Source organism: Podarcis raffonei, chromosome 1 (assembly GCF_027172205.1).
Source record: "Podarcis raffonei isolate rPodRaf1 chromosome 1, rPodRaf1.pri, whole genome shotgun sequence".
Taxonomy (NCBI): Eukaryota; Metazoa; Chordata; class Lepidosauria; order Squamata; family Lacertidae; genus Podarcis; species Podarcis raffonei.
Genome location: NC_070602.1, coordinates 107,372,800 through 107,396,248, shown reverse-complemented (window position 1 = coordinate 107,396,248; position 23,449 = coordinate 107,372,800). Strand labels below are relative to the sequence as shown.

Here is a 23,449-nt window from a genome sequence, read left to right as displayed (position 1 = left end):
TCAGCAAGCCCAAGAGGCTCAGTGGTTTAGACCATAGCGCCACCCGCCATTGTACCAGCAGTACCACCAATAAATCACACACAGGTGGACAAATAAGGCCGTAGCTCAGTGGTAGAGGATCTGCCCTGTATGGAGAAAGTCACAGGTTCTACTTTTAAAAAAAAGTTTTCAGTTTTACAATTGCATCATTTTTGCAGAAGGTCTCAGGTTGAATCCCTAGCATCTCCAGATTGGGCTGGGAATATCCCCTTCCTGAAACCCTTGGAAGCATCTTCCAGTAGGTGAACATGATACTGAGCTAGATGAATCAATGGTCTGACAGCCCCCTGTGTTAAAAGGGTTTTTTAGAATACTTCATTCTAGAATGCTTTAAAACGCCTTATTCTGGATCGTGACCACAGTATTTGTGCGATCAAATATGAATTGCATTTAATTGTGCTCCCATTGTGTTTGTGTGTGCCATAAGGAATGCATTGTTTCCCAAGCGCTCGATTCCTACGCTGGGTTGGTCTAATATCACGGTGACAGTTACTTCTTTTGACAGTGACACCTCATTGACTTCGTTAGGCTCTGTGTCAACACTGATGTCACGGAGTAAACAGAACAGACGTGTGAAATCAGTTGTAAAAAAATGGTCAAATGCAAAGAATGGCAAACAACAGAATTCCCCCACCCCACCGCAATTGACTAAGGAAATTGTCAGCAATGATGCACTCCTATAAGTGCTTGCCAGAGCTGAACAGTATATATAGATATCCGTGACTGAGCAGGAGAGACTAGCAGACAATTACTCTTGGATCCTCAAGGCTTCCAGAAGTCCCAGAAGAAAGAGACAGCACTGCCTTTCCTGCTTCTCCATAACCCTTGCAAAATACCTACAGGTAAGAAGAATAAGATAAGTTACCTGTAGTATTCATTGGGAGAACTTGTTGTATGTTTGGCTAACTTAGGCTGCATCAACAGGTTGCTTTGTAATAGTTTTCCTTTTTCTCCCTCTTGATGATAAGCATTGGATTGAGAAATACGATGCAAACTAGTTTAAAATCTATTTCACTCACAAACTGTGCTGTTTGTAATACTGAAGTAAATGACAACAGGCAGGGAGAAAAAAACTAATTGTATAATTATGATAAAATTATAGACAGATAGAGAGAAAGACTGATTGTATAATTATGAGAAAATTCCTGATGAAAGTGTTGAGGGAGGGTGGTTTGTTTTGTTGTTGTTTTTTAAAAATGAGGATATTTTGTATTTCAATTTTTTGTTTTTTTGTTTTTTTTTAAAAAGGGAGAAAAAGGGAGATGCAGAATCGTTCCTTGTTAAATTAAAGAGCAACATTTCAAAAGCACTACCCTCGTAAGCCAAACAAAATTTGGGAACACTCCAGCCAAAGTTGATATCTTTTATGCCCCATGAATAGCCAAGAAGGGTTCAGTTTATGCCATGCAGCCTTGATCCTATCTCTTTTTCCTTGTAAATGTAAGTTTCATTGACTGTACGAAGGATTGCTCTCTAATTCTCTTCATTGAATTGGAGCTTTAAAATGCTTAACTTCATTTTTTTTAATTTTTGTTTTAGTGATTATTTTGTACTGTTTTTAATGGGGTGTTATGCTTCCTTGAATGCATTTTGTGCTCTGCCCTAATATTTTATGATGCAGAAGTATATAAAAACTTTTTTAAAAAAATTAAACTTTGGCTGGATCATGTCCTTAATCTGCTTCTGCAGAATCACACTGTGATGGTTAACCCTCAATTCGTTTTCAGTTTATGACACTTTTACCATAAAAGGGTCTCTTTAAAAAAATATATTGATCTGACTCTGCAATGCAAGAATCTGTGATTGGATTCCCTATTCCTTTTCATTTCTGAAAAGTATTTCAGATGGTGCTCTGTTGCAAGAGAAGGGGGAGTCAGTCCGTTCTCACTTCCTAATTCTTCAGTGCAATAGTACAATCTGCCTGCATGTTTTCCCATCTCCAGCTAGTAGTAGTTTCAGGGTAGGAGAGATTTGCATCACAGAACTGGGTGGGGGTGAGTGTTGAATGTCTCTGACCTTAACCAGGGCCCCGATCCACATATAGAGACTCCATTGCAATTTTTAGGTACAGGAAGTGATCTTTTACACCTTACATAGGCATTAAAATAGATATCCATATGGGGCGTAGAGGATTCAATGGGAAATAACAATTTATTGGGTACATTGATCTCTTCGTTTTGGAGATAACTTCTCTGTCTTATTCTAAATGATGTAGAATTATAAGCCAAGAACTCTGGTGGCTGAAGCAGCATCACCAATGGATGAATGGTAGAAAACTTTTCTATGTAGAGTATGAGAAAGTTTCAAGGTGATGGGATAATGAGTTGCTGTTCCATCCTAAGCCCCACTCCAAAAAATCTGAAATTAAAAGTGTGTTAATTAACACGTAGGAATCTTATTCTCTCACACCATTTCAGTTCATGTTCCTTACCTCAATTCACAATAATCATGTTACCCTTTAGCTAGTTCATGTTCCTTACCTCAATTCACAATAATCATGTTACCCTTTAGCTAGTGTGAGAAAAAAATGATGATGATGATGATTTTATATGCCACCCATCTGACTGGGCTGCCCAAGCCACTCTGGACAGCTTCCAGAAAATTATAAAACTATGGTAAACAACTGTCTTACCTACCCTGGATTATAGCCACCAGTGCCCTATGAGAAGCCTCCAATGTAAGCCATAATTCACCCGTTCCGAAACCATTCTTTAACCAAAGCATAACTATCCCTTGAACTTTGCACTTTTCTGAATTTTGCAATGCACTTCTTCAGTCAAGTATTCTCCTCACAAGAATGCAGAAACTAGGGTACAGTGTACATAAATGAGCATATATTACAGTAAATAGCATACAAAGATGCGTCATATAACAGGAAATTGCAAAAAAGTGTCTATCAGGAGGAATTGCATGCAAAAATGTGCATATTATGAGAAATTCACGCGGAAATGATGGTGAATTTTCATGAGTACTTAAAAAATGATTGAAATGTGGAGAACTGGACTTAACAGAAAAATGGGAAACAGAGAAAGCAAAATGGTCAGATTCCTCGCTCCTAGCAAGGAAGGTAGTTTTCTTCCATATTTGTCAAGCATTCTTTTCAGTTTTACCTTTTGAGCATGGTGTTGGTTTCTTCTTTTGCAAATTGGAAAACCACAATGGTGGTGCACACACCTAGGTTTTTCAACAACAAATAAAATCTTCTGCATACTATTGTATATAGTTTAGCAGCAATACACCTTGATTCTAAACGTGCTGGCTTGTAAGCCTGTTTAATTCAACAGAGTTTACTGCTAAGGACTTGTTTTTCAAGTTGCAGCTTTGGGGTTGGTTTTGTTTGTTTGTTTAGTTTAGAGAAAAGGCAAGTAAAAGGTGATATCACAGAAATTTATAAAACCAGGCACGTTATGGAGAAAGCGATTCGAGAAAAGTTTTCCTCCCTTTCTCATAGTACAGGAAATTGCAGACCTCCAGTGAAGCTGAATGTTGGAAGATTTAGGGCAGATATGATAAAGCAGTTCTTCATGCAACACATAGTCAGTCTATGGGACTCGCTCCCCGAGGAGGCAGCAATGGCCACCAATGTGGTTGGCTTTATAAGAGAAGTAGACAAATCCATGGAGGAGATGACGATCAATGGCTACTAGCCACATGCCTGTGCTCTCCCTCCACAGTTAAAGGCAGCAATGCTTCTGAATACTAGTCACTGGAAGCCATCGGAGGAGAGCGTGCTCTCCTGCTTGCAGGTTTCCCACAAACACCTGGTTGGCCACTGTGTGAACAGGATGCTGAACTAGATCAGCCATTGACCTGAACCAACAGCCTCTTATTATGTTCTGAAGCTGGGAAAAGGTACTCCTGGCCATAGAGGTCACTTGGCCCTCGAATCACAAAGGTGCATCCATGCATATTCCAAGCTATGTACCTGATCCTTTACAGGGTGCATCACCCCATCCAGAACAGGCAATTGGCTTATATTTTAGACACAGAAGCCACCAACCCAAAAACCTTCCATCTCCCCAAGGTTCGGACCCTGTTTATTGGCCCTCATTCAATCCACCACTGTGTTTGTGCACTGGTCCAGAGCTTGCATAGCCTCTCTTGATTCAGATGTTGTGGAGAGTGTCTTCATCAGCATATATATTCATCCCTAAGAGAGGCCATCGAGAGCATTGGCTTGAGATTTTTAGAATATCATTGGGAAGAAGCATGCCCTCTTGGGAAATAGCACTAGGAGGCAGCATTGCACTGCTGAAGGACATAAGGAAGGGAAAGCAGGACTGCGTTATTCTTGCAAATCTGAAAAGGAAGGTGGTGGCAGGCAAGGCAGCAGTGGCGGCAGGACAGTTTGTATGCATTCTTACAAAACACGTTACAAAACAGGGCCTAACATAGCAAAAGAGCTTGTTTGCTTTGATCAAGTCCCGTGCCCCTGCTTTCAGAGTGATGTGGTTGCATAACTCAGTTTTGCAGAATTGTGCCAGTGGTTGGTAACTATAAATAGAAACCCACATAAAAGTTGTGCCATATCGCAGGGTGCTAGGAATTCCTTTTCGTTATTTACGCAATTGAGTTATAGAGTAATCATCTTTACACTCTCGAAATCAGTGTTTCCCCAAACTTGAGTCTCTAGCTGTTTTTTAGACTACAACTCCTATCATCCCTAGCTGGTGAGACCAGTGGTCAGGGATGATGGGAACTGTAATCCAAAAGCAGCTGGAGACCCAAGTTTGGGATAGGTAAAGGTAAAGGGACCCCTGACCACTAGGTCCAGTCGTGACCGACTCTGGGGTTGCGGTGCTCATCTCGCTTTATTGACCGAGGGAGCCGGCATACAGCTTCCGGGTCATATGGCCAGCATGACTAAGCCACTTCTGGCAAACCAGAGCAGCGCACGGAAACGCTGTTTACCTTCCCACTGGAGCAGTACCTATTTATCTACTTGCACTTTGATGTGCTTTCGAACTGCTAGGTTGGCAGGAGCAGGGACCGAGCAACGGGAGCTCACCCTGTCGCGGGGATTCAAACCACCAACCTTCTGATCAGCAAGTCCTAGGCTCTCTGGTTTAACCCACAGCGCCACCTGCGTCCCTAAGTTTGGGATACACTGCTCTAAATCATATTTAATCCTCTAAATCCTCTATTAATTTTTAGTCTCTATGGAGATTCATCCCACAGGTAAGGAAGTCAAACTGATTTCAGTGGGTGTCCTTCCAAGGAAGGCTCATATTCATATGCCACACCCCTGTGACAGAAGCTGTTAAGGGTTGTATCTGCTGGGCAGCAACACTCCAGGTTGGGGCTGTAAAATCCACTAGTCATGTGGTTTCACCTAGAACGTTTGGAAGACTTTATGCCTGTGCTAGCGACCACTAGGATTTCACTGTATTGACATGTAGATTCTTCATAAGCATGGCTTTCCCCCAAAGGTATGGCCATGTGCTTAGCATGCAAACTGTCCCAGATTCAATCTCTGGCAACTCCAGCTAAACATGTCAGGAACTAAGTGGTGGGGAAAACCTCTGCCTGAGATTCTGGGGGAACTGCTGTCAGTCAGAGTGGTACATTAAACGACCCCTACTGCTTTGAACACAAATTAAGGTTTTTAGGCGTATCATAAACTGGGGTGGTGGTGGTGAATGAATTAAATGAATGGATCATCTAATCTGATCTGAGGCTTCTTCTTATGTAAATTCCTCTAGTATACAGAATAGTTCTTTGTGACTTCCACATGGAGGTATAATGGCTGATCCACCTTTCAGTGTCTTCAGGCCAGGTCTCGAGTGTATGAAGCAGGCTGCAATGACTATTTCCCCTTTATCTCTGCCCTATAGGTGACGAAAATGAAAAACATGTACTTTGTGGCTGGGTTGCTTTTAATGATTGTACAGAGCAGCTGGCAAAGTGCCCTTCAAGACAGAGAAGAGAAATCCAGGTAAACACCAGAGATCAAACTTTTAATGCTATAATAACCCAAATGTGGGCTACGTATTTTCTGGTAACAGAGCTGGCACAGAAGTCCGTTTAAGATGCTATCATTTAATCTTGCTACCCCCCAAAAAATTGGATAAGGCAGCAGCAAATGAAATTGCCAATTCAACCAGTGTTGCTTTTGTCCCTTTGGCTTTTGTTGTGTAAGCAAAATCTCTATTTCCCATTACCAAACTCTTATTAAGTAACTAACAATCCTTTCTTAGCAGCCATTATTACTTCTAGTACATTAGTTGCATATCTCTTATGAGGAGGTTGATACATGGTACGGTGACTTTCAAAATGTGCAATTTTCAGTACAAATAATTTGTTACAAACCACACTTATAGATCCTTCAAGGCTTCCCAGGCTGAACTATTAGATGACTCTAGACAGCTGAATGAAGTGAAACGTCATTCACAAGGTACATTCACCAGCGATTACAGCAAGTACTTGGACACGATACGAGCTCAAGATTTTGTACAGTGGTTAATGAACACTAAAAGAAGCGGGTAAGCAAAATGGACAAACCCCACCTGAACCCCCTTATAAATTGCCACATGGCATGCACAAGAAAGTCTTATGCTGGTGTACCTGGTACCATAGGAGACCCAGGAGATTGCATGATGAGGGGATAACTTCAACCAACTAAATATATAGAGTTTGCATCAATTCCAAGAGCTTCAGTGTTCATCCATTCATCTGTCCATCCATCCATCAATCCATCCATCCATCCATCCATCCAGTCATCTGTCCAATTGTTTGTTCATCCATCTATCCATCCTGATTTACAGCCCATTCTATGCTGGGAGATTGGAGCAAATAGCATCACTCGAATCTATTACAAAAGCATCTTTTCACAAAGAATTCAGCGTCATCTCTTTGCTGCAAATGTGCCACTCCGTAATTTCCAGCACCCTGAGATACAGATGCTAGGTAAATCTCCTCATAACATTTTCCCAACAGGTGTTAGTTGAAATAACTAACAATCAAATGAAAAGTTTTCTCATGCGAAACCCGCTGAAAGGAATGGTAATGGTGCAACAGTTAACACTGTCTCCTTGAGCAACTCCTATTTGATCAATAGAGTTAAAGCTGAAGAACATCTGAACGCTTTGGCTACAATCCAGTGTGTGTTTTTTCAATCACGCTCATAGCAGAATGATACTGTGCTGGTGCAGCTATTGTTCCTCCCAATTCTGACTATCATTGCTGGTATGCCTTTTGGCTCATTGCTGAGTGGGGCATCCCTGCTATCTCAGGCCCTAATCAAGCGCTCTAACCAGGACACGGCAATGGCAAAATAAAACCTGTACACTAGAATATCAGTTTCATTTTAAAACATCCTATCAAACAATGCATACACACACATTTTCAGAGATGAGACAATGAGGACCTTTTGAAACATTCAAATCTGTAACTTTGTTATCAGAAGAATGACAAAGTTCTAAGGCCATTAAGTGAAATTATTTTTGGAACAGCTTTATTTGGAAGTTTAACATTACCATATGTAGAATCAAGATAATAACTGGCATGTGGTTTAAAAGAAGATAACACAATAGACAGAATAGTCTACATAGCCTCCTAAAGCAGAGCAAGGTATGTTCCAGCTATAGTACTGCAATACACTGGAGCGTTTGGGCTGGAATATAGAACACTATACCAAGTGAGACCATTGTCCATCTAACTCACCATTGTCTACACTGACTGGCTGCACCTCTCCAGAGTTTCGTATGGGGTCTTTCTTAGCCCTGCTTTCCTAGAGATGCCAGGAACTGAATCTTGGATCTTTAGTATATGAAGCATGTGCCCTTCCCCTAGGAAAAACCCGTGCCTTATGTCAGGGTGAGACTATTTCCCCATCAAGCCCAAAGTTATCTACTCTGACTACCAGGCGCTCTCCAAGCTCTCAAGCAGGTGTTTCTTGTTACCTGCAACCTGATCTTTAACTGGAGACACCATACTGAATCAGGGACCTTCAGTACACAAGGCATGTGCACTGAGCTATGGTCTCTTTCCCAGAAGAATGTGGGCCCAAGGAGGAAAGTTATGCATGCAGATATGAACATCCTTAGACATGAACTATGTGCATAGCTGGCTACATGAAACAGACTTGTCCAAGGAAGAAGTTCATTGGATGCATCTCGATGCCCCCTCTGCACAAGGTGAAAGCACAAAGGAAGGAATTGGTCCACTGTGGATCCTACCCATAGTACTGTCGTGCAGTAAAGTAATGGCTTTCAAATTGCTTGCCTTCGGGGAATCCTTACTCTGCTGATTTGTCAACTGAGGAATTCCAGTTCATCTGCCATGGTATTCCTATTCCATTGAAGAAGATGCCAGGAAGTGTTCTAGAGCATCCTCTCACTTCTCAGCCAAGGTGATCAGGCACCAGTGTAACCCTCAATGAACTGACAGTGTGACCTATAACATTCCCTTGTAGGAGCACTGACAGTGATGGGGAAACTACATTGCAGCATTGCTTAGCCACTGATAATCTTCTGATTGAGGACCAGCAGCCAAGCTTCTAAGGAACACCAGCCTTCCCTGGAATACAGCTTGGAAAACCAATGCAGCAAAATCTAACCAAAAGCAATGTACTATTGGAAACTCCTGAAATAAAGCAACTGTGTGTGTGGGTTTACTTTTCTTTATTCCACCCCATCTTTACTTCTCCTTCACAACTTTATGTTGTGATCATTCACCATTTCTCATGCTGACAGCCAAAGTCATTTGGTACTTTGGTGTCTCTCATTCGCGTATCAGTATTTGATATGTTGCTGTCCACATACTTCATTGCCATTGCTGCTTCACTGTCATGTGTGTTGTTGTTGTTTCTCTTTTGGGGTCTTGTGTTCACTTTAGCCATCACTGTTGTTCCATCAGTCTGTCGAACAATGCCTTAATCAGATGACATTGGCTAGCAACTTGATAAATGAAGCTCTCTCTTGGTATATGTGAAAGTCTCAGATAATCTAAGAGGTCATGGTCCTACCACTTTATGTTCTGCATAGGGCAAGCAGAGAGCTGCCAGGAAAGGGGTCCCTCTGGAGTGTTGTTGTCTTTGTGGCTGAGTTCATTCTGTGGGCAGCCTCCCTACCCATCAATCCTACAGCCTCCCAGAATGCAAAGGAGAACTTCACAGCCTTCCATTGGTTATGGAATATCAAGAGTGGCTGTGCCAATGTTCCTTTTGAACAGACCACAGCCCATCAGATTAAGCCCAGCTTTTCCCAATAGCCACCCTGGGGTTAATGGGAGTTGTGGTCCTAAACACTTTTGGAGGTGTCTTTCATTCTAAGACACCAAACAGGATTGATCATTCTTAGCTGCTGGGTGCAGTGGTTGGTCAATCAGTTGTAATACATATATAAATTATGTCCCCAACGAAAGACAACGCTGGGATATTTATAGAATTAAATGCAGAAGTAATGGAATTCCTGTATGATTCTTGTTGTATACATTTAAGTTAGTTAACTGATGTGCAATGGGTCCCCCCCTCCCCCGTCTACATATCTGTGCAAATGTAATTTTAATAACCTAATGCCTATGGACCTCTGCTGCAGACAAGGACGTGAAGAGAGTGAGAAAGAAAACCTCCTGGACAATCTCTCAAGGTATTTTAAGTAATTTCATATTTTTTTTAACACAGGGAATATAAAAAAAAACAGATCCTAAACCAATTTGACTAGGGTACTACCAGGTGGACAGTTGATTGAGTACTCATTCCTCTTGGTTTGCAGGGAGATTTGAGAATTCTGGCTATTTAACAAGCTTTTTTTCTGATCTGTTTGTGGAGAAGTTAGGTGACAGTTGTGTCGAGGCAAGTTTCCAGCACATTTCCCAGCCACCTTCCTTACTTCAAAAAGTCCAAGCTTTTGGGAAAGCGGGTTTGTTCCATTCCCCTATAAATTTGCCAGTACGTGACTGCATCCCACCTGAAAACACCAACAGTCTGGAAGTGCTCTCAGTTTATACACACACACACACACACACACACACACACACACAATCTGGAAAACATTAGCCCTCGAGTGCAATAGCGTGCTACATGGATGCTACTGCCTATGAAGAATCTCCCCTCTCAATGCTGACAATGCAGATCTCCCATCTGGTGGGAGAGAAGGTGTGCCTCCTGGAAAAAGTTCTCCCAACACATAATGTCTACATATGATGCTGCTTATAGCAGCTGTCGGGAAGCTTGGCCCTTCCTGATGCTGCTGAACCTCATCTCCCATCAACCGCAGCAAACTTGGCCAGCAATGATGGGGTTCATAGTTCAGCTACATCCAGAGGGCCAAAGGTTTCTCACACCCACCTTAGAGAACCATCTAAGCTAGACCGGAATGGCAGTGGTTCTCCAGAGCCTCAGGCAGAGGTTCCCCCTCCCCAAGTGTTGCTGCCTAATCCTTTTATCTGGTAACATTAGGGATTGAGTTTGAGACCTTTTGCACGCAGATCAAATCTACCACTGAACTATGGCTGTCCTCCCAGGGTGTACCAAATGTGGCTTTTTGTACACAGTAGCTTTTTGTGAAGTTATGTGCGCATGGAAACCTCTTTCTGCTTGTGCATGATCCTTCCTGGATTGGGGGTGACTTCTCTTTCATGGCTGTTCCATTCCATGACAGTGACACACAAATAGACGGGCTTAGGGCAGTAGCTCAAGTTAGATTTTTATAATGAATTCAAGTATAGTCAGGTAAAAACAATGATGTCTGCTAGTTTCAGACATGATATCACAGGTAGCTGTTCCCTTGGCATTGTGGACAAGTGTGTTGTTAGAACCACCCACACCTGCCTTTTGGATTATGTTCTCTTGATTGATCATGATGCCCGGTCTACTTCACACATTAGGTGGGGGTAAATACCAAGTGGATACATGATACCATGTGGTGCAGGTTGCAGGGAACCAGAGCCCATCACAGCTTCCTGACACATGCACCTGTGCAATGCACCTGTTTGCATACATTATATTTTTACTTGTGGATGTAAAATATGTTATATGTAGTCATGTCCACAAGGAGTGTGAAGTAGTCCTTAGCTAACAAGCTTACAGAGTTTTACATAGGTTTACACTAAATGCCTTTAACGGTGCTTCTCAAAATATGTAGACATTCAACTCATGAATCTAACAGAGACACAAGAATCACTAAGCATAATGTAATTCAGTGGAGGGGGAAAAACCAAGGGATTCTAAAAATGTTGGTGGGGAAAGTGAAACGGGATCCAGCATAAAACTTAACAAAAATAATATGCATATAGGGAATAGTTTTACTATGCATGAACTTCCAAACAAACAGAAATGCAGTAGTGATATGTTTGTGGAAATCTGAAATGGCGGGGAATAGCAAGGGAAGATTCAGTATGACTCGGGTATCACATCAGGAAAGGTTGGGAACACATCCATTTTCCATTTGAGGTGTCTTTGGGAAGAATTCTCAGAAAGATGGTCTACACTAGAGGCGGCCACTGATTCCGTTCTTTCCCCTGAATGAAGCTATCAGCCCCTACCCTCATTGATCCTAGAATGAAAAGAGGTTTCTGGATGAATGGAATCTTTGACACCTTTGATTTGGCTGGGCATTTTGTGTGTAGGAGGGAATGGAACCCTTTAGCAAAAGGGTTGGCCGGCAAAAGGTTGATGGAAGCAACTCCACCGTTAAGCACATCCTGATTCCTCATCAAGCGATACATCTCCATACCCGTGCTGTATGTCATCTTGCTGTAGAGGTACTATTGTGGACAACTGTTTACAGATGCCATAAAGGGGACAATTCAAACCCCAAACCTGCTGGGTTGAGAGAGGTCGGCTCCAGAAGCTCAGCCAGCTTTTTCCTGGCATAGCTGGGCTATGCCGGCATAAGCTCCAAATCCTGATTCAGTTAGCAAAATGCTAGTGAAACATCTTCATCCTGGTGTAGCAAGCTGAATCAAATCAAGTGGACCTTACATTGGTATAAGTTCCTTACCCTAGATCTTAACTCTGTTCAGCTAAGTCATGTGATCTAGCAAGCCTGCAGAGGTACATCAGCAAAAAGGGGTGCTGTTAATAATAATAATAATAATAATAATAATAATAATAATAATAATAATAATAATAATTTTTTATTTATACCCCACCCTCCCCAGCCAAGGCCGGGCTCAGAGCAGCTTACAAGCAATAATAAAAACAAGATGAATGATTACAACTTAAAAACAAAAATAAAATACAACATTAAAATAACGGAACATTAAAATATTAAAATGTAGCCTCATCACAGGAGGAGAAGGAAAAGAAAAAAGAAAGAGAGGGAGGGAGGGAATCAAATTGGCTCCAAGCCAAAGGCCAGGCAGAACAACCCTGTCTTACAGGCCCTGCGGAAAGAAATCAGATCCTGCAGGGCCCTGGTCTCATGAGGCAGAGCGTTCCACCAGGCTGGAGCCAGAGTTGAAAAGGCCCTGGCTCTGGTTGAAGCCAATCTAACTTCCTTAGGGCCTGGGACCACTAGGGTGTTGTTATTTATGGATCTTGAGGCTCTCTGTGGGGCATACCAGGAGAGGCGGTCCCGTAGGTACGAGGGTCCTAGGCCGTGAAGTGAAACTCTGTCTTAAAGACTTGTTTTCCCTCTGCCAGACTTGGCTAGCTCAGCTGCCAGTAGCCCTACTCCTGAACTGAGTTTGGAATAGGGGTAACTAACACTGGCTTCAGTCAAGCGGGTCCCACTGGCTTACTATACTTAGGATTGCTTGGTCTGCTAAATGCTAGAATTTGCAATGAGATACAGGTGTGGATCACATTGTTGTGGTGTCAGCAGTTGCTTGAGGCAAATCTTCCTAACCGAATAGTAGGTTTGATTGAGCCGCGGGGGGGGGGGGAGTACAGATTTCTTCTTTACCTGTATCTAAACTGGGCTGGCACTAGAGTCATTTCCTTGTGGATGTGTTGGGGGGAGCGCAGCAGGAGTCTCCTTTGAAGACCTTAATAGCTCTTGTCCTGCAGAGGAGCTGTCTCCTTAATTCCTGGAATCAGAGAGCCAGTCAAATAACCTTCCATGCTAATTTTGACAACCAAACTGGCTTATTGGGAATGCAGACCGAATGTGTCCAAGTGCAAGTTAGCACTTTGGAATGCAGTTGTATGGAACCTAGAACTGCCCCACTTCTTCCCAGGTGGACACAACTGAATCTGACCTAACCACTCACACTCTCCCTTTTCTCTTCCTTTGGCCCCTAGTGTGGGCTAAACCTTCTCCTTCCCTCTGAGGATACTTAGATCTCTACCCATTGAGAATCATCTGGTCCAATCTGCAGTGCCTCCTATTTCTATTTCTTGGTCATGCTAGAATGAGATGGGCAGTTGAACTGACATGATCTGTCTATGCTCTCTGTGGCTGCCTCAACCACAATGTCTCCAACTCAGGAGTGTTAAGTCCAGAGAGCCACCTCGGAGCACCTCTAGTTGCTTCCCTGAAGCAGCAGTCTGTGTCTGGTGGGTGGGCAATGGTGGTGGCCGCAGTCACAGTGAATGGTGAGCTGGCTGCAGTGGTGGTGGCAGTGGTGGCCGGTAGATCCACGAGTGGTGGATGGAGTAGGCAGTCTGCCACCTGAGATGCGTGTGTCACATGGCTCATTATAGGGTCAGCACTAAAGAGAGAGAGAGAGAGATGGAGGAGATGCTGGGAGCAAAAAGACAAAGCAAGAAGGCAGTCTGAGTCATGAGTAGGGATGGGGTTCGCAGTCACTGACCAGCTCATTTGTTTTTCGCATCATGCTTGCTCAAATTCTCTCTGTTTCAGTCTACTATTCATTCATCACATGTCAGCTCGGTCCAATCTCTCTCCCTCTCCTTTTAAAATATCATAACTGACTTTGGTTCACCTTTGTTGCGATAACTTTTTTGCACAATGGATTTTGCTCTTTGTCGTTCTGCTGCCATTACATTCATCGCTGCCCATCATAATCGAGCATCCATCTGCACACCCCCAGGCAGGTTGTGATTTGCTTGTCTTGCAGTGTCTTTATTTTCTTCTTCCTGCAATGCAACAGAGGCGTTGGTGTGCCCGACCCACGGCTAGTGCCATCATCTTAGCTAAGCAGAGTTCATAGGAGCACACATTCCAGAAGCGCAGCCAATCTGAGTTTGAAAAGGGCTGTACAGTTACAACAGCCAACTTCAACACACAGTCTTTCAGTTTGTTATTTTCTTGCCACCGCCGCAACCGGTCTTGTTAAATATTGCTAACACTTGCCCGAGGCGCAATCGGCTCTCAAAGCTCGCAAACGAGTGGATGAAGCTGTGCTTGTGTGCATGCTCGATTATTGTGAAATTCACCAGCGTTCCTAGTTCTAAGGAAACTGCTCTTCTTTTAGCAACGGACTCGCCAGGCGTCATGCTGAATACGAGAGACATGCTGATGGCACCTTCACCAGTGACATCAGCTCTTACTTGGAGAGCCAAGCTGCCAAGGAGTTCATTGCTTGGCTAGCAAATGGAGGAGGAAGAAGAGAGTAAGAATCCATCTGTTGCTACTATCATTAAGCATTTCTTAGCTTTTTTTGGGGGGGGGATTAATACTAATCAAAGCCTGCTGGAACCACAATGTATTGCTCCCACACCTTCCTCACTGTATTTCATAGTCTTCTTTTGTAATTGAAAATGTTGTCATGGGTGTGGAATGATCTACCTGCCAATTAAAACGTAGTTCTTTTGAGACTTTGATTGTGCTGTTTCATGCTCGAATGGGTCATGTTTTCTCCATGAGGTCAAGTGGTACAGAAGATCAATGTTGGTTTCACGTTTCCTCTGATTTCTTCCCTATCCTGCTTTGCTTCCATTCAAACGTCTTGCACCCAGCTTCTTGACCACCCCAAGTTCTGTCAACCCCAATCTCTCTGGTTCCCCGTTTGCCCCAGGATCCCAATCTGCCGCTGTTCCCAGCATCCTCCTTTCCCTTCCATTTTTTCCCATTTCCAAAGTTTGCACAAACTCCTCCTCTTCAAGCCTCTCCTTCTTCTCCCCTCCTTTTCAAGAAGTTGCTGCTAAAAATTCATCATCACACTGTCACTGTCTTTCCCATCCCTTTACAAAAGGGTGTTTGTGTGTGTGTGTGCCTTCCCACTCTTGCTGTGTGTTACGTTGAATATATTTACCCCTCCTCTCCTGCCTCAAAGCATCCCATAACATTAGGCTGCCAACACCTCCATCAGTAACCTGTACTCCATCAGTAACCACCTACATCCTGTTCTCACCACTCTCGTGACAACCTCCTTTTCTTTTTGATCCTTTTGGCCTGTTCTACCCACTGCTGCTGACTTTGATCCATCTTCCTCAGTGACTGCACATTTGGAACGACATCTTTCTGCCTCCGTTCCTTCCCTTAATAAGCCCACTCAGACGCGCCTGCAAGCCCCCTACACATTTTTGCCTGTGCAGCCTGGCAGTTGAAAGATCAACACGCTTTGTCCCATCTGTACTTGTTTTGTACCTTTAGACTGTGAGCTCTTTCTGAGCAGGGCCCAACTTCCTTCCTACCTTCCTGCCTTCCTGCCTTTCTTCCTCCTTCCCTCGATTCCGTGCTCAAAATCTATATTGCCAGCTGTAAAAGACACTGCATATGCCATAGGAGCGCCATAAAAATTGATTATGAGATTGCTGTAATGATGATAGCAAAATAAGATCTGAAAGTCAAACATGGTGATACATGTTGGAAGTTAGGAAGAAAGACAACTAAGAGTAAAAAAAAGGAATTTCTGGAACACCTGGTTATAGATAACTTTGGGCATTTCAGTGGCTCTTGAAAAGATACCTGTGGCAATGGCTGGAGAGGGATGGTGGTGATGATAATAATCTGATAGACAAAAATACATTTTTGTAATTGGCAGCAAGGCATGGTATATGTCTGCTCTTACCTGTCCTACTGGATATCAGTCATTGAATCAGAAACAAAAAGAGAAAGCAACCATACAAGACGGGAAAGCAACACTCCTCTTTTGCACTCTGTTTCCTATAACATAGTGGCTCATGTTGCATGCAAACGCATGGAGTGGTTTGCTTTGGTTTAAAGGAAAACCGTGATTGTAAGGAGAAAAGCAACAAAATGGGCCGTGTAGCCCTTGGTTCACCCTTTACCCTGGGAGGGGCGAATTGGACCAGAGAAATGGCAAATGGGAAAGGGTTAAGCATGCCACATTTCTGCTCAAAATCTGTCCCCATTTTTCTTCTCTTAAAAACACAACCGTGTAGTTATCCCTGAGACCTTTTATAGCTTTGAGAGAATATAATGGTTCTTTAAAACTGACTCTGCTGCTTTGATATTATTACCAGTCAAATCTAAGACATTAGTTTGGCAAAGATCACAGCAAGCCACAGTTCTCTTGTTTGTGTACCTGTTGAAAGCAACTCCCAAGGCCATTAAAACAGGGCCAGTATTCCTCTCTGTATGCCTATATGCTTACACATCATCAAAAAGATCGAGGAAAATAATATTGCAGGCTGTTGCAGATTCTCTACAAAACCCATCAGGACTCCTTGATGTTGCTGACAGCCAGATATTTTGACACATTTCCCCCTCTCTCCTCCCAGCCCCTTCCTAGGAATTAAATCTAGAGATTAAGAAGTAAAAAATAAATAAATGATGAAACAGTCAGCTCTGATGTGGGGACATTTAATTCTGAAGTATATTGGGTTCAGCATGCTTGGAATACATTTTAATATTGCCTTTTGCTTCCAACAGTAGCACTGGAACCCTCGGTTTGATATTGTATCTTCTGTTTCTGAACTTGATTAAAATTCTGAGCAAGGAATACTGAACTTTTTCTCAGGAAATGTTTGTTCTGTTGTCATTCATTCCTGTGGTCTCACGCAGCGGAGCTGGCTCACGTGATACTAAGAAACTTGTTCTCTTGTGAAATAATTTTAAAATTGTTTGCGTCCATATACATCCTCTCACACAGAAGGATATTACTGTCTAGGATGAGGCAAACAACTTTATTCTCTGGAAACACAGCTCTCAGAGAATACTGAAATACTGCATCAACATTCTCAAAGAGTTTAGACAGAAGGTTCCCCGGGTGATGATGAATCAACAGTAGAGATAGCTGTCTCTTGTACATATTTGAAGGCTCCCATCCATAATCTAGAGCAGTCCCACTTATTTAAAATGGATCTGCGGCTCCAGAAACATTTCCTGAACCCACTAGCAGGAATTCAGCACTAGAATAAGATGTCTGGATTCAATGCCAGAGCTGCTTAATGCTAGACATATTAATCCCAACTGGTGGGATTTGGTATTACATGCTGAGATTAATAGTGGCTGCGTGTAATATTTGGTCAGGTGAACACCGCTGAAGCGTGAAGAAGCCCAAGTTAAACACTTTAAAGTTCCATTTATTTAGGCAGATAAGCATGAGCTTTATAACCTGCCACTGAAATCATCAGGACATTAAAAGCTCTCAGTCTTGGCTGAAAGTGCCAAACGTTTGCCCTTTGCAAGCTTGTCCTTAGTGCTATTTTGCTAGAAGATACAAAATTTGGCCCTATACATTTTTTGCTGGGGAGAATTTGAGCAACATTAAGGACTAGGCAGGGGATAGATTTATTCTGACCCACAAGGATGTTATTTGTCCATTTCCCCTCTTTAAGTTTCTCAGAAGGAGCTGGAGCGGCTGAACACGTTGGCAGAAGACATGCGGATGGCACTTTCACCAGCGATTACCACAAATTCCTGGATGAGGAGGCTGGCAAAGAGTTCGTGAAGTGGCTGCTGAGCAACAAACCAACTCAGAGGTGCCTGAATTTTGGCTAACTGTAGATCAGTTTTTCTTGGATTGCCTATTAGCAGGTGTTGGTGTTGAAGGCTGCTTATTTTGCACTTAGTTATTCATTTACACCAGGAACGGCCAACCTCCTGTCTGTAGGGTTTGATCTACAGCTCAGCCCCCCAAACATTTTATCTAGCTCCCCCAAATTTTGTCAGTTTTGGTGGTGATGACAAAAGGAAAGTAGACCATGTGGTGAGAAGGTCAGTGATGTGTGTGTGTGTGTGTGTGTGAACAGCTTCTGTGGGAGAGAGCGAATGTGTGAGTACTTTTGTGTTCAGGTCCTGCTTCCAGCTTCTCATAGGCATCTGGTTGGCTAACTATGAGAACAGAATTCTAGACTGGATAGGTCTTTGGTCTGATTCAGCTGGATTCTCTTACGTTCCTATGTTGGGTAGTGACACAACCACCTTGGGCCACAATCACCCCCGGTATGTGGCCCCTGGAGAATTGGTTGGCCATATGCATGTACAGTGTTGGAAATGCTTTATTTTAACTTTGTAAAAAGAGTGTGGGTATTTTCGGAGGACCCTGTGGGTTTCCCCCAGATTTCTCCCGGACAGATGCTCCTAATATGTCCATCATGCAAACCAACAAACCGTTTTTCCACTCATGGATGGGGAGCAGGTTAAAAAAGCACTTGTGTACTTGCTGTTTGCATGACTGAGGAGTTTCAGCCAGAGAACTATATGAAGAAAACCCCTTCAAGTATACCTCTGGATGTGTGCTGCGTATGAACTCCAAGGGTTCAGCAACCATGTCCCACCAGGGCAAGGATTTCCACTTCCACAACAAGACTTTCTCTGCTCCCCTGTGCCCTGCACCTGCCTCAAATTTGCCCCAGAGGGTTGACAGAACCCCTAGAACAGATTTAGGGGGTGCACAGGGGGAGAAGAGGAGAATAATGTTCTGTCAGTGCAAGCAGAAATCTGGAACATTGAGGTAGCATTACATTTATGCAACCCAAAGCCTCTTCCATGTGGCAATGGCAGCAGATCCCACCATTATGTAGAAGGCAGCAACCTCAGGTAGCAGAAATGGAGGCACCTTTGAAAGGAAGCAGATTTGCCAGGCACTGAATTATTTGGGGGGGGGGATATTTTTGTCCCAGTGTGCCTGGATGTCAATCATGTTTTTATCAATATTTAGTTTTAGAGGCAGTGCCTTCTTTTGCAATGGCTCTCACTAGTAGGGAGTACCGGGACTTCATTTTTTGCTGCTCATGTAAGGCATTATATGCTCCTCCCTTGAACCATAGCTGTCAACGTTTCCCTTTTTTTTAAGGGAAATTCCCTTATTCCGAATAGGATTCCTTGCAAGAAAAGGGAAAAGTTGACCGCTATACCTATTTTATCACAATAGGAGTACAGTGGTACCGCAGGTTACAAACACCTCGAGTTACAAACACTTCAGGTTACAGACTCCACTAAACCGGAAGTAGTACCTTGGGTTAAGAACTTTACCTCAGGATGACAACAGAAATCATGCGGCGGGGCGGTGGCAGCAGGAGGCCCCATTAGCTAAAGTGGTACCTCAGGTTAAGAACGGTTTCAGGTTAAGAATGTACCTCCAGAACGAATTAAGTTCGTAACCAGAGGTACCACTGTACTAGAATCTCTCTCTCTCTCTTTTTTACACACATCCACACACCCTGCAGAACCACCAATGAGAGGTAAAACTTAGAGCAGAGGTTCCCAAAACTGTGGCCCACAGACCTTAAGGGGGGCCATGAGCTTCATTTTGGCAGCCTGTGGCATATCTGTGTCTTTGTGGTTGAAGACAGGAAATGGCATCTCCATTGCATTAAATGTTCCCATTGATCTTTAATTTAATTTTATTGCTTCTTTCTGTGGAATAAAATACCACCGATTAAAAAATAAGAGAGGCACTAAAAATACCTTTAAAAATCACACAGCATGTCACAATGGCAATAACAGACAGAAAAATAGTTAAGTGGTCCACAAAGAACCTCCACAATTCTCTTTCCTTTTTTTTTATCTCTCTCTGTGTGCGCTAACAATTTTTATTGTGTTTTTCAGATAGAGCATACAGACCACACATAAAATATGAATACAGAACCCATCCCCCAAACAGAGAGAGACAGAAGATTGCAGAAGACGCAGAGTTGCCTTGCATAAAAACAACTTCGCCTTCAGGAGATGCTTTAAATCCAATCCTAATAATAAACTTCACATGATCCACAAATTCAAAAATACTCTGGGAACCCTTCTAACATCATTATTATTACCACCACACTTATTTGTGTAAGAAATAAAGCTCCCCCAATCCCCTCAGAAGGTGTCCTTGTGTTTTTGTGCCCCTAGCCATCCTTACCGTTGAATTTCCAGCAAGAGCTACCTGCCAGACCTGCAGCAATTTCCAAGCGCTCCATGGGAATATTTGTTTAAGGGAGTGGGAGACCACTGGCTTGGAAGCCACCGTGGCAATTAAGTGGGGTTTCAATCAATCAATCAATTAACTAATTATAGTAATAAAGTTCTATCCCCTTAAAATCAATGTGAAACTCCCCCAACACCGCCCCCCAAATACAAATGGCAACATCAGGGCATGGATTGCAGCAGAAGGATTTAACCCTTTCCTCCCTTGCTGAAGTCCTGAGGAAACTGCTGTTTTTGACACAAATGCAAACAACAGCTGCAGATGAAGGATTTCTTCAGGACCACAGCGGGGGTGGGGTGGGGGTGGGATGGTTAAATACCCACCAGGCCTGTTGTGATCCTGAAAGCTGCCACTCATTCCCCAGCTTATTCTATTTGTATCTTTTTTATATTTAAAAAAATATGAGCAAATTAAATCCAGGATGCAATTAGCATCCTGTCTGGAAGGGACCTCACTCATTGCTGGAAATCTCCTCTACAGCATCCTTAATATCCACCCAACTATCCCATAAAAACATCACAAGTGTCACTGGATCAGACCAAGACCCAAGGAGCTCAGGCTTCTTGTTGTCTACAGTAATCAGCTGGATGCCCCTATCAATAAATGTGTGGAGACAGTCGTGACCAGTGCTGTGCTTAGGTGATTTTAGATTCTGGATTTAAAGATTTTAATGGTTTTACAAGCAGTGACCTCTTTTAAGGGCTACTTCAAAATGTGGCAAACCAACCCATGTTTTGCTGAATTGGGGGGGGGGTTGTCCTCCTGTTCGTTCTGCTGAGCAGGGCACTTGACATTTGCCTGAAGGTCCTGCCCCAATGGCGCCCCTGGTTATGATTTTTGTCTTTAGCATCTGACAGACATTTTCAGTGCAGGTATAAGGACAGCAGAGTAAAATATTAAGCTGTAACCATTGAACCTTCATTGGCATAAAGGCACAGGAGGTTATCTACAGTTTCCTAGATATCATTGAACATATTCACAAATAGCAGAAGGATGGCTTTTTGTTGTCGTGAGCACAGAGAGTTTATAGCACAGAACTTAGTACAGGACTACATCATAGTCCATTTTCTCACCTTTCTAGCTGCTGCCTCAGCCAGAGGGCTCAAGAACTCACAGCCTACACCTGAAATGTTGTTGCTGTTGTTACCTTCCTCCAAAGACGTGAGAATGAGAAAGCTGGGGTTTCTACACAGTGTCCTATCGCAGGGCTAGCCAATGGGACTAGCCAACACCTCCAGATGTTTTGGAGCTGAAAATCCCATAAGCCCTAGCCACATGGCCTGCAGTCATGAATGCTGGGAGTTGTAGTCCCATCAAATATGGACACCTAGCCCTAAGAAATGATACTTTCCACAGAGCTCTTCTAAAGAATACTGCTCAGGAGGACAGGAAAGCACACAGCTCAGCTGAGACAAAATATAGTAGTTTTGCTGATTTCAGCAGGAAAGCCAAGGACTGTGGCAGTCATATATGCCCACTAATTTTCAAGAAGTCTGAACTCTGCCTTTGAGAGCATTTGGGATTTTAAAAATGCACATCATTGCCTGGTTTGGGATGGCTGTGTTTTGCAGCACTGCAGGACTATTTCAGAGCTGACTTTATGATCTGCTTCTCAGATGACTTGGCATGGATGGGCGGAAGCCAAAGTGCTGTAATTAGAGATCAGTGTTGTAAATTAACTGTTCCTAGCCCAACATCTGGAATAGTTTTCTCTGAAAACAGCATGCAGGTCTGAGTCACACTTCCCCCCTTTTTTAAAAAAATAAGCACAATACAAAATAGATTCGTTCCCTTAAAAAGCGGAAATGTGCAAATTTCCATGGAGAGAAATTAGGTGGTAGTAGTAGCAGGATCGGGAAGAAAACTGAAATTTCCACACCAAGGGAAGTTGGATGGAAGAACTTAGGGAAATAATATAAATTCCCAAAATGCCCAACACAATTGGGGTGGGGTGATTTCTCTGCCATATTTGCAACACTGCCATTTCTTGCAGAAGACAGAGACAGGTTTATCCCTTTTTGCTGCACCATGCAATGTTTGGGGGTTTGGTAGTGGTGGTGATGGTGGAACGTAGTGGTAGCATTTATCCTGCTGTGCTTTCAGCAAGTGTACTGGTGGCCTCTGCAGTGATGGCAGTTCTCCTCCCTCAGCTGAGCCCAGAAGAGTGGAACCTTCGCCTCATCCCATTTTCTGATTGTCCTGTTGAGCATCTGTTGAGACCAATTGCCCACAAAGCACAAGGGGAGATAGTTATTCTGTTATGTACCCATCCTAAACTTGCAACAGCTCCTTCTTGCAGGAAAACCAGGAAAGCTGTCCTGCTGATATTGGTCAGGATCTGTGCCCTCAGATAGGGCAACATAGTGAATATCATGCAATTCTTCACCAAAGGTTATAAGGATTCCTTTTAAAATAATTAGATTTAAAGGTACCAAGAACAAACAAAAAAAACCACACCCTTATCTGTCATATGGCAGGTTTGATCCATTCTGGATGGACTGGCATGCCTGAAAATTTCATCCACTTCTGTCAAAGGGGAAGGAAAGTTACAGCAGGATGGAACCTGAGGTGAATCATTCACCCCAAGAAGTTCTCTCAAACTTCTTCAGGGTTCTCTGGACACCAAATCAGAGTCTGAACCAAACTTGTGGTCAGTCAATATATTACAAGGGCTATTATCTACGCTGGAAGATCATCAGGGGAGGAGCTTTTCAGCCTTTTCCACTTCATTGTTTTCTTTTTTCCTGTGGAAAAAACCCACAAGTGTGTGCATTTGATTTCAGCAGAAAAACCTCCAGTGGCAAAGAGTTAAGAAATTCCTCCCCCACAGATGTCTTTCAAGGCAGATTTCAGCCTTCATGGGTACATTAAAGTATCCTGTATTGAAAGGATGGGGAACATGTGGCTTTCCAGTTGTTTTTAGAATTCTAGTTCCAATCATCCTCAGTCAGCATGCCCCATTGTCAAGGATGATGGGTGCTGGGAATTCATGGTGGGGTCAAAGGTTCCCCATCTGTAAGGTTCCTCTTACTGATCTCTTAAGTTTCCCTCTAAATAGCACTTTCATGGCCCCCAGCCTGACAAACAGCACCTTCTTGTTTTGCATATGATTGCCTTTATCATATGATCTCCTTCTCTCGTGCGGTTTGTTCTACCCAAACCTTTCCAATTAGACAAACAGCCTTTCATTGCGTTTGCTGTGGTTAGAAAAGCACAGAGGCCTGACAATTGGCATCTTTGC

General features: G+C 43.1%; 1 protein-coding gene across 4 annotated transcripts; it reads left to right on the top strand.

Annotated features, from left to right (window-relative positions):
• Window positions 1–747: 747 nt before the first annotated feature.
• Window positions 748–20,109, top strand: GCG (glucagon). Of its 4 annotated transcripts, XM_053408230.1 has the most exons (7): window positions 749–881; window positions 5,874–5,974; window positions 6,360–6,521; window positions 9,576–9,626; window positions 14,362–14,499; window positions 17,633–17,776; window positions 19,848–20,108. In XM_053408230.1, the coding sequence occupies exons 2-7, from the start codon at window positions 5,883–5,885 to the stop codon at window positions 19,849–19,851; spliced, it is 591 nt and encodes a 196-aa protein (XP_053264205.1). In that variant the 5' UTR covers window positions 749–881; window positions 5,874–5,882; the 3' UTR covers window positions 19,852–20,108. The 4 variants fall into 4 exon arrangements, with proteins under 4 accessions (XP_053264230.1, XP_053264212.1, XP_053264222.1 ...); XM_053408255.1 differs by lacking the exon at window positions 6,360–6,521 and having other exon boundaries at window positions 748–881; window positions 19,848–20,109; XM_053408237.1 differs by lacking the exon at window positions 9,576–9,626 and having other exon boundaries at window positions 748–881; window positions 19,848–20,109.
• The last annotated feature ends 3,340 nt before the right edge of the window (window positions 20,110–23,449 follow it).